This window comes from Vespula vulgaris, chromosome 11 (assembly GCF_905475345.1).
Source record: "Vespula vulgaris chromosome 11, iyVesVulg1.1, whole genome shotgun sequence".
NCBI classification, from domain to species: Eukaryota; Metazoa; Arthropoda; class Insecta; order Hymenoptera; family Vespidae; genus Vespula; species Vespula vulgaris.
In genome coordinates, this window is record NC_066596.1 from 2,583,017 (window position 1) to 2,601,206 (window position 18,190).

Here is an 18,190-nt window from a genome sequence, read left to right on the forward strand (position 1 = left end):
GGAAAAATTTTCAACTTATTCTTTTGTAAAATTAAAACTCATTCGATAATTAAACGGACGAACGTTGCTCCATCTATAAAATCAATTTCGTTTCGGAATTCATATCCAGTTAGTTGGAAGGTGGCATGACAGAAGCTTGGTACTCTTCAACATGGCTACGTTCGTGCGGTGAGTTGATTATTTTTCAGCCATTTAACCTTCACATAAAAGCTTATCGATTCGTCTACGATAATCGAAAAGTTTATTAAACAAGTTAATTCAAAATAGAAGCTTCAAATTTTGATTAAATTTTTACTTCTGTTCAATGATTTTTTTAAACGATTGGTATAACGTAACAATGATCACGCTGACGTGTCATTGATATTATATTTCTCGTTATTATTAATATCTTTACATGCCGGTTATTATAAAATTAGACATTTTATATAACTGAAAAAAAAAAATCATTTCATTCTACTTGTACTTTATCTTTTCGCGATAAACGACTGGTATTCGATAATAATCGATAGTACGTTGCTTCTTCGAGCTCCGATTATGGCGATAATGTCGTAGTTATTTTTTTTTTTTTTTTACTTTTCTTTTAGAAGCAAGAACAATACCGAAATGAATATGTAAAATTTGATTTATTTTAAAACAGGATAAACTTAAAAATACATGAAGTTTTTCAAACTTCCAATTATGTTTTATTTCAGACTGGGAATATTTTTTGTGCTAGCACTTTGCCCATTTATAATTAATGCAGTGAATAGAGATACTTTTAAAACATGCGAACAAAGCAGCTTTTGCCGGTAAATATAATGTTGATTCACATCAAAATCTTTTGCTATTATATATATTTTTTTTTTTACATTTTTATATATATTTCATTTATCTTTATAGACGCTGCAAAAAGGTTGAACCAGGTAAAACTCCGTATCAATTACAGCCGGAAACAGTTGCACACAATGAATCTACTTTAACAGTAGATTTATTTAATAAAGATACCGGTGTATTTTATCTTTTAAAACTTACCGTACTTAAAGATCATACGTTTAGGCTTCATATTAATGAAAAAAATCCGTTACATCCACGATATGAAGTTGAGCATTGTTTGCAAGATCAACCACAAACATCGAAATTGGATAATATTGAAAAAACTACAGAATATATATCTGTCACCAATGGAGAGAACAAAGCTGTTTTATATATCAATCCTTTTAGAGTAGATTTATACTCTCAAAATGTTTTAGTCATTTCAGCGAATGCTCGTGGTTTGATGAGATTTGAACATCTTCGTACAAAACCAGAAAGGTACACCATATAAAACAATATATATTATTTAAAGCAAAAAGGAAATAGAAAAACATAGTCTATCATCTTTTTTTAGCAAATCAGATCAGGAAGAAAAAGCAGAAAATATTCAAACTGAAGAGAAACAGCAATCACAATACCCTGGTGATGGTGCTGAAAATGACCCTGGTGCTTGGGAAGAAAATTTTAAAAATCATCATGACTCTAAACCTCTTGGACCTGAAGCCATAGCTTTAGATTTTAGTTTTCCAGGAGCAGAACAAGCTTATGGTATCCCAGAACATGCTGATTCTCTTGCTTTAAAATCTACAAAACAAATAGAACCATATAGGTTATATAATTTAGATGTTTTTGAGTATGAGATGAATGAACGAATGTCATTGTATGGATCAATTCCAGTTCTTTACGCGCACGGGTAAGTGTAATTTTTTTTGACAGTTCCAATAATACATAAATATATAACATATAAACTTATAATATAAACTTAATATCATATTTTATAGTAAAGACAAAACAGCAGGTATTTTTTGGCATAATGCAGCAGAAACATGGATTGATGTACTATCAAGTGCCGATAATAACGTCGTAGAGAGTTTTGTTAATTTTGTTTCGGGTTCTACAAAAAAATCACAAGTTGATGTACACTTCATGTCTGAATCTGGGGTTATTGATGTATTCTTCATGTTAGGACCTAAACCTTTGGATGTATTTAGACAATTCACTGTTTTAACTGGTACAGCACCATTACCACAGGTATGTTATTTATATAGTAATGTTTATATTATTTATTATATATTAATGCCTTATATATTAAATGTTCTATGTATTAAAATTCTAGCATCAGTTGTTTATTAATAAATTAATAAGTTTATTAAAGTAATTTAAATATTAATGTAATTTTCAGATGTTTGCATTGGGCTACCATCAATCACGTTGGAATTATAATGATCAAGATGATGTTGCTCAAATTGCCAATAGCTTTGATGAGCATGATTTCCCAATGGATACGATGTGGCTTGATATTGAATATACCGATGGTAAAAAATATTTTACATGGGATTCACGTAAATTTCCGAATCCTCTTGAAATGGTTCAAAATTTAACGGATAAAGGAAGAAAATTAGTTGTCATTATTGATCCACACATCAAAAGAGATCCTAATTATTTCATACATAATGATGCTACTAATTTGGGATATTACATTAAGACTAGAGATGGAAAAGATTACGAAGGTTGGTGCTGGCCAGGAGCATCATCATATCTAGATTTCTTTGATCCAAAGGTTCGAGAATATTATATTGGTCAATATAGTCTAGATAAATTTCATGGTACTACAAACAATGTATATATCTGGAATGACATGAACGAACCAAGTGTTTTCAATGGTCCAGAAGTAACTCTACCTAAAGATGTTATACATTACGGTGGTTGGGAACATAGAGATGTTCATAATATTAATGGTTTTGTTTATACGCTTGCCACCTATGAGGCTCTGTTTAGAAGATCAGGAGGATCTTTAAGACCTTTTATTTTAACAAGATCTTTCTTTGCTGGATCACAACGTTTCGCTGCAATGTGGACCGGTGATAATACAGCAGACTGGGATAATCTTCGTACAAGTTATCCAATGTGTCTTTCTGTATCTATTTCTGGCATGTCATTCTGTGGAGCAGACGTTGGTGGATTCTTTAAAAATCCAGACAGAGAACTATTTATTAGATGGAATCAAGCAGGTGCCTGGCTACCTTTCTTCCGTCAACATTCGCACATTGAAACAAAAAGACGTGAACCATGGACATTCAATGAAGAAACTACACAAATAGTAAGAGAGTCATTCAGAGTTAGATATTCCTATCTGCCACTGTGGTATACATTGTTCAGAGAACATGAAATAAAAGGTACACCTGTAATACGACCATTATGGGCGCATTATCCAACAGAAACACAAACTTATACACTCGACGATCATATACTTGTTGGAGATTCCATTCTTGTACACCCAGTATTTCAACCTTCTGCTACAGAAGTTAATGTATACTTCCCAGGGGAAGGTAAGGTAACGTGGTACGATATCGATACCATGCAACCATATACGCAAGCTGGATCAAACAATGTACAAGTAACTATTCACAAGATTCCTGTATTCCAAAGAAGTGGTTCCATCGTGCCACGTAAAATGAGAATACGTCGTAGCACAGTTGCGATGAGAAACGATCCATATACTCTAATTATTATTGCTGATAATAATGGTACTGCTAGTGGTAATCTGTATATCGACGATGAAAGCAGCTTCGAATATCGTCATGGAAAGTATCTTTATCTAAAACTTAACTTTGATGGAATTAAGTTAACTTCAACATTTATTGATAAGTTAGCTTCATATGAAACGAAAAGTTGGTTGGAAAGAGTAGATATAGCAAATCCTCCTAAAGGAATTAAGTCTGCTCAGCTTGTATCACGCAGTAAGTACTATAATCTAAATTGTATTTATTAAAAAGTAAAATGAAAATTAATTATTATTTTCTTCGTTTTATTGCAGATTCAAGAACAGTGACATTAGAAACTAAATATAATCCCAATAACAATGTACTAACATTACGTAAACCAGGTGTAAATATGAGCGAGGAGTGGACCATTGAATTAATTCGTTAAAACAATGGTTATACTCGTATCAAGTCAGAAATTATACAGCAGAATTAATTTTTTTCATGGTAATATCAATCCTTCAGCTATCTGTGATCCAGAAAGTAATGTATGTTAAAGTAAATACAAATGCAATTTAGTTGTTATAATAGTAAAAATGCATTTGTTACCTGAACAAATTTCTTTTGTGACATAGCTCTATGCAATCAAGCAGCATAAATTAATAAATATTATGTATGTGGTATCTTTCTTTGTATCGCATGCATGAAGTTTTTTTAGAAAAATAAACAAATGTGTTAATAAAACAAACGTGAACTATTATTTAATGAAAAATATCGATTTATATACAATTGAAGGCTTGTTTTGTGAAGTGCAGAATAACAATAAAATTATATTTAGTTCACAAAAGTCATTTATTTAGTCATGTTCGTTCCGTCGGTGCTTGTTTATGAGCCAGATACAAAAACACTATAGATGATAATGCAGATACCAAAAAGATTACATCAAACCATCTGTGATAGAAATTAAACTGAAGTTCACCCAAAACTTGTGTTATAATTATTCTGTATTCAGCAGGCATATTCATGCGCATAAGTAATACAGAGGATACAAAATACATTCCCTAGAATAAAGGAATATAAAATTACATAAACTGCCTTTGCATTGCGAGAAAACAGTTGTAAGAAAAGATCATATAAAAAAAAAAAGAGAGAGAGAACAAATCTTACCATTATTTGTGCAAGTATAAGTACAATAATATTTGAGGATTTGCTGCTTGATATAGCATAAAAGAACTGAAATATGAACATGAAATTACGTTTGTGGTAAGCATTTTTGTTATGAAGACTGATAATAATAAATTAGTCATGTATCAAAAATTGTAAATCACGTTCTTTGCTTTTACTCAAATAGTATCAAAATTTAAATAATATACAGTTTTGCATATTAGTTAATCAGTTGTATGTAAAGATGAAATAACACAATGAGAATATAAATAAAGAGATTAATTGACTGAATAACTGTATATATAATTATTGTGAAATTTATATCATACCTTTGTAAGAGTCAACAACAATCCACGAATAGAAGTCAAAACGATACATCCAACTAAATAGAACGATATATGTTGTGACCAAAATGTAACATCTATGTCAAAACCCATCCAATGAACAGCAATTTCAATTCCTCTAGTAACAGGATCTTTTTTACCAACGCGATCAAAGACTATGTTAATCGTGGACTGCAAAGAAACGTAATATATAATATTTGATTGTTTATCAAATATTATTATTTGTAACTATTGATGTTGCAATGTACTAACTATTAATATTTTCCAAATGCAATATAATGAAAAAAAATAGCCAAGAAAATTAAAATATTTTCCTTGCCATGTTGCTGCCCATTCTAAACGTTCTCTAGCGTTTTGAATATCGTGTGCTTCTAGAAATAATTGTCTAGATAATTCTTCTAAAGCTATAACTTCTATTTGTAATTGTTTTATAGCTGAAAATTAATGTGGTAAATTGTTGATCATATATTATTTTACTCATTATCATAAAATATTAATACAATACACACTTTCTTGATTCCCTTTTGTACCACCCAATGGACCTAACATTCCCCAAAGACGTGAACGAACTTCGCTTTGTCCAATCATTTCACCCTTTTTAGCAAGTGCTATCCTTTTTTTCTTAACTATAATCATATCCATCGTTTGTAACAATCGTTTTTCTATGGCTTGTACATCAGCATAAGATACAGGCCGCATGAAATAGGCCATAGAAGAATATGGGTAATTTACAGCACCAAAACCTGATAAAAGTGCCATGACAGTAACTCCTATAACACCTATCCGACTTACACCTTGCTCTATTGATAACAATCCTTTCTTTGGACTCAATATTGGAAAAGGATCACCAATTTTCCAAAATAAGTAGAGGTAAAAAAGATATACTATGATTGTAAGTGGCCTTATCCAATTCAGTCTTACTACACAAAAATTAGATAAATATCAATCAAAGAAAATACAGATAAAAAATAGAAGTATATTGGAACAGGATACATACCAAATCTAATGTTACTGATAATAAAATATGCTATGTAAAATGGTATAAGAACTATTACCATAAATAAAAGCATATATAGTCCAACATTCCAATGAAAATATCTAGAACTGATAAAAAAAAATTATATTTAACAAAACCTTTCTTTCTTTTTTACAACTACAATACCAACGTTTTCTTACCTTGAATCAAGAACCCGAATTATTTCAAAAATAATGAGTTCAAACATAGTACACGACAATGAAAATGTTGTAGAAAAAATCAACTGCACTAATCTGTGATGTACTTCATAGTCACGAAATAATTTTTTTACAAAAAATATCCATCCTCCCAAGAAAAATATTACCTGCAAAATAAATAAAAAATACTTGAAAGTGATATGTTTATGGACACAATATAGTAATTAGCTGGTTGATAATTTCTAAACAGTTAATATTTCAATAAAAGAAATTCTCTCGATCATAAAAGAAAATACAAAAGTTTGTCATAGTATATTTATTGCGACAATATACTTCTTATTACAATGAATGAAAAATATATAAATTTAAAACTACATTAATATAATTAAATAATATTTATCAATGTACAGCTTTCATACAACACAAATCTCAAAAGTATTCAAAAAATAAAGAACACACAATACCAGACTTAATAACTATCTTCATACTTTTATATTCATATTTTTATAAATAATTAGATTATTTAACGATAAATTATTTATATCATTCGTTGCATAAAATGTTTAAAAAATGAAAAATTTAATTTTCAAGATAAATAAACATGTTAGTTATTGCTACATATATGGGACTTAACCCTCTTTTTTCATAACGAAATGTCAATGGTTTATTAAAATTATAAATGGGTTTCCACCTGTGTAACAAGGATCACAAAAGTATCCTCCAAAAAACCCATGTTTTAATAACGTAAAATACACTTTGCATTGCAAAGTAACAACTCCTTATTCTTCCTACTTTAATTTGACAGGACGCAGATGATACGTCGACTGTTCACATGCGCGCGTGGCGTTCCGGCTAAAAACTCGAAAATCGTTTTAATCGATCAAATCGATATATCGATTAAATGAATAATAAAGAGACATACCGGTAATAAAAATAAACGGTGATGAAAATAGAAAACTATATAAACTTAATTATTCTTATACTATAAAATAATAAATTAAGATATTAGTCATCGAATTAAAAATTAAATTACATGCGGGAAAAATGATATATAAAACATTGTTAATATTAGATCTATATTTAAAATCCTTTTTTTATACACGATAATACTTTTATCAATATACTCACTATATATGTAATACGTTTTATTTTAAATTAGTGCAGTATATTACTATAATAATGATAAATGCTTTAAAAAATCAATTTATATAATTATCTTTCTGAGGTTTTAACATAATATCAATATTATCAGGTGCTGAAACTTGAAGTAAATTTATTGTTCGTGGACTTTCATAATTTCTTGCAATCAAGCAAACTGATTTTCTTTGGTTATTTACATCAGGCTCATGACGAAAAAATTTGCAACATATGATATACCAAAAATTTTGTATAATACTTTTTATCAAACCTATAATGTTTTGAATGTTTAAAAAATCTAATCACTTTATATTAAATAACAAATACACTTACCACTTGTAACAAATATACCTCCAACTGTGGCACATAATTTTACTAAAAATTGTGTAATAGTATCGCGTTCTTGAGTAATTCTTATTTTCAAAGCACTCATGTCATATTTAAAAAATATACCGGGTATTCCATGAGATCCTTTTAAATGATCAATAGGTCTTTGATGATCTTTTACGCTATATTGATATGTTTTAAATGTACTTAGCAAAGTTCTTATATCAGTGGGAACTATTTCTACAAAATACTGATACAGCATCATATCTAAGAAATAAATTAAATGTTAAGAATAAATTAAATCTTAGAAATCAATCATTTGATTTATAATATTAATAAATAGAGTTTCAATTTACTATTATCAGCAATTTTTTCATCTCCCTCAAGAGGATGTACAATACCAGGACTAGGTCCTCCAAAGGAAAACTTGTTAATTCTATGAGTAAAATTATAGTCTCTATTAGTCATAAATGCTGAAATATGTATATGATCTCTTGGAAGAGGTAAAGATTTTCCAGCAGTTATATGAAAGTTTCCTGCAACTTTATTTGCATTTATACTACCATGAATTCGACATGCATCCGGTACATATGATGGTTCACGAGTTCTAAAGAAAACAATATTATATATTAGGTTAACATATGTGACTACTACAAAATAAAATACGCTACATAATCATTTAAGAAGATAGATAAACCTTTTTGGCATTTCGCTATGCAATGTGATTTGATTAGATTTCCAAAGTAATTCATGGATTGCATGATACTCTTCTCTTAAATAGGAATTCATGTGTTTTAAAGCTTCAAAATGTGATCTTTGTTCTAAACTTAATTCCCACCAAGTATCTTCTTCTTCTAAAGTATCATAACCTACTAAATTTTGATTCGTTGAATCTAAGATATCTGCTCCAATACGACCACATGGCATTGCCACAGTTATATCAATATTTATTTTTAATTTTGCATCATAATCTGTATCTGGTTCAAATTTAAATTGCAATCTACTGTCAAGGAAATAATTTGTTTCTGCTATTATTAAATAAGCAATAATACAAAATGTGAAGATAGAAACTGAAACATAGATAAAAAGGGAATACATATATATATACATACACACATACACAAACTATATAAATATGCATATATATCTAAATCTCGAACTTTATACTAAATTAATTAAAATTAATCAAAATTACTTACAAGTCCCACCGACCGCAGTTTTATTTACATATGGTTCAGGTACTTTAGGAAATGCATCAAGTTCTTTCATAGTCTTAATATTAACATGCCTTCTTCTCAACATTGTTACAATTAAATAAAACAGAATTTATAATTCTCTTCCAACAATTTACTAACAGTAACCTGCAATATGTACATTACAACTATTTATTTTTCATACTTTTCATATTTCATTGTGGATGGTTATATATTTCTACTGCATATTTATAAAAACTAAATAAGATATATTCGTATATCGTTTCTAAGTGATAAACGTTATTTGTAAAAGAAAAATAAGTATATCAAAGAAAACGTACGTCCGTACGTCATTTATTTGAGGTTAGTGAAACAAAGATATGATTAGTTATGGCGACTACGATTTGATTGGGTAATGAATTACGCGCGATATTTCATATCATACAAAACCAACTCAAGTACAAATTAGACATATTAGCACAATTAAGACAATTTACTATCTTAGATTACTTTAATAAAGGTTTCAACAAAATTTGAACCTGGACCATTCCAAAACCGGGAGGAAGATTGAAGCGGAATTCTCTATTGATTTGCATTAGATTGCAATTATTTAAATAAATTCTAAGTATTAAAACAATTTATTCACCAATGATCATTCGAAACTTATAAATAATAATTAATAAGAATAAATAAGGGTAAATAGGAAATATATAGGTTCGATGACAAGCATAAATGCGATAGAAAAGGTTTTTGTGCGATTCTCTAAGAAATTATCTTTGTATATAACTAAAATCTTAACTATTTACCCGTAAAAGTATTATTACCAATGTAAAATATTAGTACTTCAGTATTTAATCATAATTAAATTGAACAAATTTGAAAATACATTGAAATATGCAGCCATTCGCCCGGTAGTACTTGCGTTATCGATATATCGCAAGTAATACCGACCCAGGTCCCACCGCGTGGAGGTTGCTGCACTTTGGGACCCACGGGCTAACGGGTAAACTACTCTAAAATCCGCGAACCGAGATGCCTTTCCGCTTCGGGAGCTTCGGGCTTCTCAGCAAACTGGAGATGTATAAAACCCCGCTTACAGATTGCTCCACTGTCCACACCGTCGGCTTCAAACATCTCGAGACACGACCGGTCGTGTCTGTATTTCGATATTTCAAAGAACAAAACGAAGTCCTCGGTAGGACTAAATCTCGCGACCGCGAACACCCAAGCGCGTGCCGGCCGTCACGCGCGTGAGTGTTTTCCCTATCATTCGCGTACGGAAGCAAGGAGACATACCCTTCCTGCATATAATAAAGATTATATGCAGAGAGGTTCCTTTAACTTCCGTGTAAAAATCCCACGATGATAGGTCCAGCGATCATCTAACTTGAAACAGAAAAAGAATAAAATAAAAAGAGATAATTATATGCAAAAATAATATGCAATATTATATGGAAAAAACCATTTATATATAAATATACATTTAAAATCAAAATACAATTAAATAATAATATTAATAATTAATAAATAAATTAATGATTAAATAAAATAAAATAAAAAAAACAAATATACAATTAAAACTTCCCTGTAAAAATTAATTTCACGATGATCGGTCCTTCGATGATCTAACCTGAAACAGAGAAAGAATATAAAAAGAAATGAATATATAAGCAAAAATTAAAAAGATAATAAAAATTAAATATAAAAGCAAAAATTATATGCAAAATTATATATAAAAACTTTCCTGTAAAAATTTATTTTCACGATGATCTGTCCGTCCCTCGATGATCTGTCTCTCAATAGTCTAACCTGAAACAGAAAAAAGTAAAAGAATAAGAGAAAAGAAAAAAGAACAAAGAGAAGAGGAAAAGAAAAGAAAAGGAAAAACGAAGAAAAGAAACACGGAACATGTCCGAGAGAAAGATAGAACTCGGAACAATGGATAAGTATCTCGAAGATCATTTCACTAGACAAAATTCAGAGTATGAATGAGTTTAATTTTAATAAATGAGTTTAATTTTATTCCTAGCGAGAGAACGAAACCCGCCTAAGGCCCACACCCGAGGGCCCCTCCCAAGGGTCCCACCCAAGAGAAGCTAAAATAATTAATCTCGAATGATTGTTTCAACTATTACATAGCTATGCGTTTCAATGAATAGAAATGACTGTGAATTTATTGCTGAATGTATCGAAGATGTTAGAAATAATGTGAAATATAATTTGGAATTACATAGAAAAGATTTTGGAAAATTCTTTGAAATATGCAGTCATTTGCTCGGTAATACTTGTATCCCATAAAATTTCGATGTATCTACAAGTATCACCGACCCAGGTCCCACCACGTGGAGGTTGCTGCACTTTGGGACCCACGGGCTAACGGGGAATCTACTCTAAAATCCGCGAACCGAGATGCCTTTCCGCTTCGGGAGCTTCGGGCTTCTCAGCAAACTGGAGATGTATAAAACCCCGCTTACAGAATGCTCCACCGTCCACACCGTCGGCTTCAAACATCTCGAGACACGACCGGTCGTGTCTGTATTTCGATATTTCAAAGAACAAAACGAAGTCCTCGGTAGGACTAAATCTCGCGACCGCGAACACCCAAGCGCGTGCCGGCCGTCACGCGCGTGAGTGTTTTCCCTATCATTCGCGTACGGAAGCAAGGAGACATACCCTTCCTGCATATAATAAAGATTATATGCAGAGAGGTTCCTTTAACTTCCGTGTAAAAATCCCACGATGATAGGTCCAGCGATCATCTAACTTGAAACAGAAAAAGAATAAAATAAAAAGAAATAATTATATACAAAAATAATATGCAATATTATATGCAAAAAGCCGTTTATATATAAAAATACATTTAAAATCAAAATATAATTAAATAATAATATTAATAATTAATAAATAATGATTAAATAAAATAAAAAAAAACAAATATACGATTAAAACTTCCCTGTAAAAATTAATTTCATGATAATCGGTCCTTCAATGATCTAACTTAAAATAGAAAAAAAGTAAAAGAATAAGAGAAAAGGAAAAAGAAACGAAAGAGAAGAGGAAACCAAAAGAAAAGGAAAAACGAAGAAAAGAAACACGGAACAAGTCTGAGAGAAAGATAGAATTCGGAATAATGAATAAGTATTTCGAAGACCATTTCACTAGACAAAAATCAGAGTACCATAAATGAGTCTAATTTTATTCCTAGCGAGAGAACGAAACCCGCCTAAGGCCCACACCCGAGGGCCCCTCCCAAGGGTCCCACCCGAGAGAAGCTAAAATAATTAATCTTGAATGATTGTTTCAACTATTACATAGCTATACTTTTCAATGAATAGAAATGACTATGAATTATATTGCTGATGAAGATGTTAGAAACAATGTGAAATGTAATTTAGAATTACATAGAAAAGATTTTGGAAAATTCGTTGAAACATACAGCCATTTGCTCGATAATACTTGTATCCCATAAAATTTTGATGTATCTACAAGTATCATCGACCCAGGTCCCACCGCGTGGAGGTTGCTGCACTTTGGGACCCACGGGCTAACGGGGAATCTACTCTAAAATCCGCGAACCGAGATGCTTTTCCGCTTCGGGAGCTTCGGGCTTCTCAGCAAACTGGAGATGTATAAAACCCCGCTTACAGAATGCTCCACCGTCCACACCGTCGGCTTCAGACATCTCGAGACACGACCGGTCGTGTCTATCTTTCGATGTTTCAAAGAACAAAACGAAGTCCTCGGTAGGACTTAATCTCGCGATCGCGAACACCCACGCGCGTGCCGGCCGTCACGCGCGTGAGTGTTTTCCCTATCATTCGCGTACGGAAGCAAGGAGACATACCCTCCCAGCATATAATAAAGATTATATGCAGAGAGGTTCCTTTAACTTCCGTGTAAAAATCCCACGATGATAGGTCCAGCGATCATCTAACTTGAAACAGAAAAAGAATAAAATAAAAAGAAATAATTATATACAAAAATAATATGCAATATTATATGCAAAAAGCCGTTTATATATAAAAATACATTTAAAATCAAAATATAATTAAATAATAATATTAATAATTAATAAATAATGATTAAATAAAATAAAAAAAAAACAAATATACGATTAAAACTTCCCTGTAAAAATTAATTTCATGATAATCGGTCCTTCAATGATCTAACTTGAAATAGAAAAAAAGTAAAAGAATAAGAGAAAAGGAAAAAGAAACGAAAGAGAAGAGGAAACCAAAAGAAAAGGAAAAACGAAGAAAAGAAACACGGAACAAGTCTGAGAGAAAGATAGAATTCGGAATAATGAATAAGTATTTCGAAGACCATTTCACTAGACAAAAATCAGAGTACCATAAATGAGTCTAATTTTATTCCTAGCGAGAGAACGAAACCCGCCTAAGGCCCACACCCGAGGGCCCCTCCCAAGGGTCCCACCCGAGAGAAGTTAAAATAATTAATCTCGAATAATTGTTTCAATCATTATACAGATATGTGTTTGAATAAATAGAAGTATATATAATAAAAATGTAGAGTAATTCAATAACTTGATTTCATAGAGAAGAAAAGAAATGAGGAAAGAAACTAGTGTATGTAAGTTGTAATGACGTATTTATGTAATTATGTATATTAATGTGTGTATATTACTTATGAAAAATAAAATTCTGAATTTAATTCAATTTAAATTTATAAAAGAAAATGAAAATGTAAAATCTTCGATTCTACTCTAAACGAATATTCTCTTCCAGTAACGAAATGCAGACAGTACTTGATACACATTTCGGTATGTTCGTTTCATCTCCATGTGCACTTTCAGTGGTTTCCACAATTGTCATATCTTATACGTTTCGCAGCTATTATTTCGATATAGTACTTGATTTTATTATAATAAAATTACGATTTTAATTGAACTTTAAAAAAGAAAAATATGAAAAATTTATTACTTTGCTTTAATAATAAAAATGAATAAAATATGTAATAATTTCATTCCCGTACGCGTGACAATGTGGCATCGGAGATGAAGCGTTACTTCGTCCGAGTTTCTAAAATTAAAATTATTATTACATAAGAGCATTATGAGTGACCACATAGTAAAATTAAAATATAATTAAGAGCCATTTTCGAAGGGTTCTGTCGAACTTTCGAACTAACGTCAATATCAAGAAACTAAAACCATCTTTTATTCTAAAACGTGGAAGGAAACTAATAAATCTAACGCAACTCTAAATCAATCCTGAAACGAAAAATGAAGAAAGCGTAGAAAGAAAAACGAGAATTAATATATTAATTGCTGAAAATCCTAATCTAAAAATTGATTAACTTATTCTATGTTCTACACGAGATTCTACAAGTCTCTTTGTCTTTTATCAATGACTCTACTCTACTTTATTCTTTCAAAAGCAATGATTCTATTGAGATTTTTCTTTTATTAATAAAATTGATTAATCTTAATATAAAAATCTAATGAAAAATCATTGGACACTCCTTCTTACAAGCGATTATTCTAATTATTAGAAAAGAAATTATACAATTTCGCTTGTAATCCAGAGACTATCCATCGCGAATGTCTTCTTGCTTATTCATTATTAAAATTCGCGAAGATCGCGATTCTTTACTATTTTCGCAAGAGAAAATTATTTAAAAATGCATTTAAATATACAACATTTCAAATAATTATAATTATCGCGTTTAAACAAGAAGACTCTATCCTGATCTAATAAATAAATCAAAAAAATAACGAACTATTCACGAGTAAATTTCCGTAGAATTTCTTCGGAAATTTACTCGAGGTCACTCAATGCTCTTCTACTAATTAATTACAACCAATCACTCGTGCCGATTCGGACCTTTCGTCCTCGACATGATCGAGTGATCGGAGGGATTTAAAAATTAACTTACTACTTAAGAAGTTCTGCGATGGCTCCAAAACACTGGACCGCGATTTAGGTCGAAATTGAGGGTGGATGATTTGTAGTTGGTTGAAAATGAGGTAGGTCGACATCGAAGTTGGTCGAGATCCTCTTCAGTGATGCACTGACTCTAATTCGCGGTAGTTATTTATTAACGAACGATCACTGAATTTATTTCGCGAAACTCTACTATCTTTTATAAGTACAGTCTGTGCGACTGTTAAAAGAGCAAATAACTTTACGAACAAACACTGACTCTAAGGACTGCATTGCACGCAGTCTATTCAAAAACACTTATGGTTTAAATCGCGAAACGCGAACGAACAAACACTGCTTCTACTTCGCGATAAATTTATTTTAGTGATACTAACACTCGATTACATCTGCACAATGTGGTTCTGAAACAAAAATATAAACGAAATAATTAATATCATTGTTATAATGAAAACTGTATAAATCAGTTAACAAATATATGATAGAGAAATATACTTACTTTAAGTCTTCGTTAATACTCGCTCCATTGACATCCTCCGAAAATTTCTAAGTCCACTCGTGCAGATAGATTATCAAAGTCTTCCTCCGAAAGTGAGAAAATTTCTAAGTTCACTCGTCGGAAGACACAACGAAACTGAACTAGTAACTGGCAAAGTCGACTGAAGGTCCGAGTTTGTGTCGTCACGGGTGGGAAAGTATCCCCACCACACCATTTCATCCTAAAATAAAATAATTCGTATAGAATATTGAAAGAATGAGTAATATAATAATATATTTACATTAACTCTTCTCTATTACTTGCAAAGGACACATACTACGAGAATTCCGATGTGTACTCGTCGAAATTCAAAGCAATACTGAACTATAACCTGTGAACCGGTCCGATTATATTGTCGCTACGGGTGGGAGAGTATCCCCACTTCACCATTTAATTCTAAAATGAAACAATTCGCATAGAATATTGAAAGAATGAGTAATATAATAATATATTTACATTAACTCTTCTCTATTACTTGCAAAGGACACGTACTACGAGAACTCCAATGTGTACTCGTCGAAAATCAAAGCAATACTGAACCATAACCTGTGAACCGGTCCGATTATATTGTCGCTATGGGTGGGAGAGTATCCCCACTTCACCATTTAATTCTAAAATGAAACAATTCGCATAGAATATTGAAAGAATGAGTGATATAATAATATACTTAATTCGTTATTACTTGCGGAGAATGCGAACTGCGAAATCTGCGATGTGCTCTTGTCGGCGTACAAAAGGAAACTAACTCGACAAAAGACAAAGTAAATAAAAGTCGTATATGTTTATATTACACAAGGCCGATGATTCCGAGGTTAGAACTTTTAAATATTAAAACTTTTAATTACAATTATTTTAAGTTTCTCTCGCGTTACGATCTTTGTAATGTTTAACAAATTTATTATTGTTTAAATATTTGTTTTTTGTATTCCGCACACATTAACAATTGTTTAAATAATTGTGAAATTATCGAAAGTATTAATTTCTAAGATTTCGCGTTCGGAAAGAGAGAGCTGCGATCCTCCCTCCTCGGAGTACGAAAGGAGACTAACTCGACAAAAGTCAAAGTAAACAAAAGACGTATATGTTATATCACACACGGCCGACGATTCCGAGGTTAGAAATTTTAAATATTAAGATTTATAATTACAATTATTTTAAGTTTCTCTCGCGTTACGATCTTTGTAATGTTAAACAAATTTATTATTGTTTAAATATTAGTTTTTTTTATTTAGCGTACATTAACAATTGTTTAAATAATTGCGAAATTATCGAAAGTATTAATTTCTAACATTTCGCGTTCGGAAAGAGATCCGCGATACTCACTCGTCGGCGTACAAAAGGAAACTAACTCGACAAAAGACAAAGTAAATAAAAGTCGTATATGTTTATATTATACAAGGCCGATGATTCCGAGGTTAGAACTTTGAAATATTAAGATTTTTAATTACAATTATTTTAAGTTTCTCTCGTGCTACGATCTTTGTAATGTTAAACAAATTTATTATTGTTTAAATATTAGTTTTTTGTATTCAGCGCACAAAAAAATACAAACAAAACAATCAGTATCACTGTTATAATAAAAACTGTATAAATTATTCAAGAAATATGTGATATAGAAATATACTTACTTTATTTCTTTGTTGATACTTGTAAGAAAGATATCCTCAAGGACCATCGATGTTTACTCGTCGGAGAATGAAGGAAAAGTGATCCAGTAACAATGAAAGTCAATCAAGGATTTGATTTTGATGACGTTACATGTAGCCAACGACCGCCAGTTTAAAATTTAACCTCAAGAGAGAAACAGCTTAAATTATTTTATATTCAACCCATATTCCGAACCGCGTAATATTTAATTAAATTTACAATTGTTTAAATATTAATTTATTTAATTATACGTACTTTTATATTGTTTAAATAAATGTAAACTTACCAAAAGTGTAAATTTTAAAGTTGACACAGTTAGAAGGAGAGAACTTCGATGTTTACTTGTCGGAGGATGAAGGAAGACTGATCCAATAACAGTGGAAGTCAATCAAAGGTTTGATTTCCATGACGTCACATGTAGCAACGACCGCCAGTTTAAAATTTAACCTCAAAAGAAAAACAGCTTAAATTATTTTATATTCAATCCATATTCCGAACCGGGTAATATTGAACTGAATTTACAATTCTTTAAATATTAATTTATTTAATTGTACGTACTTTTATATTGTTTAAATAAATGTAAACTTACCAAAAGTGCAAATTTTAAAGTTGACATAGTTAGAAGGAGAGAGCTTCGATGTTCACTTGTCGGAGGATGAAAGAAGACTGATCCAATAACAGTGGAAGTCAATCAAAGGTTTGATTTTGTTGACGTCACGCGTAGTCAATGATCGCGTATTTAAAATTTTAAGGTATTAAAATTTCAAATGAGAATTATCTTAAGTTTCTCTCACGTTACGATTTTTTTAATATTTCGCTATAAATCTTTTTTTATATTGTTTAAATAATATTCTATTACACTCCGTGTACATTTTACGACATTGAAATAAATTAAAAATTACTGATAGTATTAATTTTTAAATTTTCACGTCTAGAAAGAGAAAGCTTCGACGTTTACTCGTCGAAATGCAAAAGAAAACTGACGGTATAACTGAAGTCAATTGAGCATTTGTTTTTATTAATATTATAGACTTGCAACGACTTCGAATTCAAAATTTACTTGTATAGAAATATTAAATCAAAATTACTTTATATTTAACATCTGAATATTAGTTTATTATACTCGTTTAAATAAATACTCGTACTAAATTTTTTATAATATGTTTTAATAATTTTTTATAATATATTGTTTAATATAATAATTATAATAGTTTATTATACTTGGCGCACTATATTGTTTCGAGATTTACTTGTCAGTATACAAAAGGCAACT

At 30.7% G+C, this 18,190-nt stretch overlaps 2 protein-coding genes and 1 long non-coding RNA gene across 15 annotated transcripts; 1 reads left to right on the forward strand and 2 right to left on the reverse strand.

Moving 5' to 3' along the window:
- Positions 1 to 14: 14 nt before the first annotated feature.
- Positions 15 to 4,964, forward strand: LOC127067763 (neutral alpha-glucosidase AB). The gene is made up of 7 exons (XM_051003088.1): positions 15 to 168; positions 693 to 788; positions 880 to 1,290; positions 1,367 to 1,705; positions 1,794 to 2,043; positions 2,195 to 3,752; positions 3,830 to 4,964. The coding sequence occupies exons 1-7, from the start codon at positions 152 to 154 to the stop codon at positions 3,940 to 3,942; spliced, it is 2,784 nt and encodes a 927-aa protein (XP_050859045.1). The 5' UTR covers positions 15 to 151; the 3' UTR covers positions 3,943 to 4,964.
- Positions 4,230 to 9,808, reverse strand: LOC127067764 (Golgi pH regulator). 4 transcript variants are annotated; one of them, XM_051003090.1, is made up of 8 exons: positions 7,646 to 7,790; positions 6,179 to 6,342; positions 6,000 to 6,106; positions 5,512 to 5,922; positions 5,255 to 5,436; positions 4,988 to 5,173; positions 4,662 to 4,727; positions 4,230 to 4,555 (listed from the first exon to the last, which is right to left on the reverse strand). In XM_051003090.1, exons 2-8 carry the CDS (start codon positions 6,223 to 6,225, stop codon positions 4,355 to 4,357), a joined length of 1,200 nt encoding a protein of 399 aa, XP_050859047.1. In that variant the 5' UTR covers positions 6,226 to 6,342; positions 7,646 to 7,790; the 3' UTR covers positions 4,230 to 4,354. The 4 variants fall into 4 exon arrangements, with proteins under 4 accessions (XP_050859047.1, XP_050859046.1, XP_050859049.1 ...); XM_051003089.1 differs by lacking the exon at positions 7,646 to 7,790 and adding an exon at positions 6,867 to 7,335; XM_051003092.1 differs by lacking the exons at positions 4,230 to 4,555; positions 4,662 to 4,727; positions 4,988 to 5,173; ... (2 more) ...; positions 6,000 to 6,106; positions 6,179 to 6,342 and adding exons at positions 7,235 to 7,583; positions 7,996 to 8,246; positions 8,337 to 8,709; positions 8,839 to 9,000; positions 9,174 to 9,808 and having other exon boundaries at positions 7,646 to 7,906.
- Positions 9,809 to 9,834: 26 nt separating this feature from the next.
- Positions 9,835 to 17,633, reverse strand: LOC127067765 (uncharacterized). 10 transcript variants are annotated; one of them, XR_007782737.1, is made up of 8 exons: positions 17,507 to 17,633; positions 17,204 to 17,364; positions 16,899 to 17,061; positions 15,953 to 16,011; positions 15,763 to 15,881; positions 15,548 to 15,666; positions 15,232 to 15,451; positions 12,970 to 15,136 (listed from the first exon to the last, which is right to left on the reverse strand). It is a non-coding gene; the product is annotated as an uncharacterized LOC127067765 (long non-coding RNA). The 10 variants fall into 10 exon arrangements; XR_007782738.1 differs by adding an exon at positions 9,835 to 10,218 and having other exon boundaries at positions 14,728 to 15,136; positions 15,763 to 17,061; XR_007782742.1 differs by adding an exon at positions 10,451 to 10,462 and having other exon boundaries at positions 14,728 to 15,136; positions 15,763 to 17,061.
- Between the last annotated feature and the right edge of the window lie 557 nt (positions 17,634 to 18,190).

Excerpts from the sequence above, each read along its gene's own strand:
- LOC127067763 (XM_051003088.1), top strand. Across the intron at positions 2,044-2,194 it reads GTACAGCACCATTACCACAG|ATGTTTGCATTGGGCTACCA; the intron begins GTATGTTATTTA and ends TGTAATTTTCAG. Across the intron at positions 3,753-3,829 it reads TGCTCAGCTTGTATCACGCA|ATTCAAGAACAGTGACATTA; the intron begins GTAAGTACTATA and ends GTTTTATTGCAG.
- LOC127067764 (XM_051003089.1), bottom strand. The coding sequence starts at position 6,908 with ATGGGTTTTTTGGAGGATACTTTTGTGATCCTTGTTACACAG. Across the intron at positions 5,174-5,254 it reads GCATTTGGAAAATATTAATA|TCCACGATTAACATAGTCTT; the intron begins GTTAGTACATTG and ends GTTTCTTTGCAG. Across the intron at positions 4,556-4,661 it reads TTATACTTGCACAAATAATG|GGAATGTATTTTGTATCCTC; the intron begins GTAAGATTTGTT and ends CCTTTATTCTAG.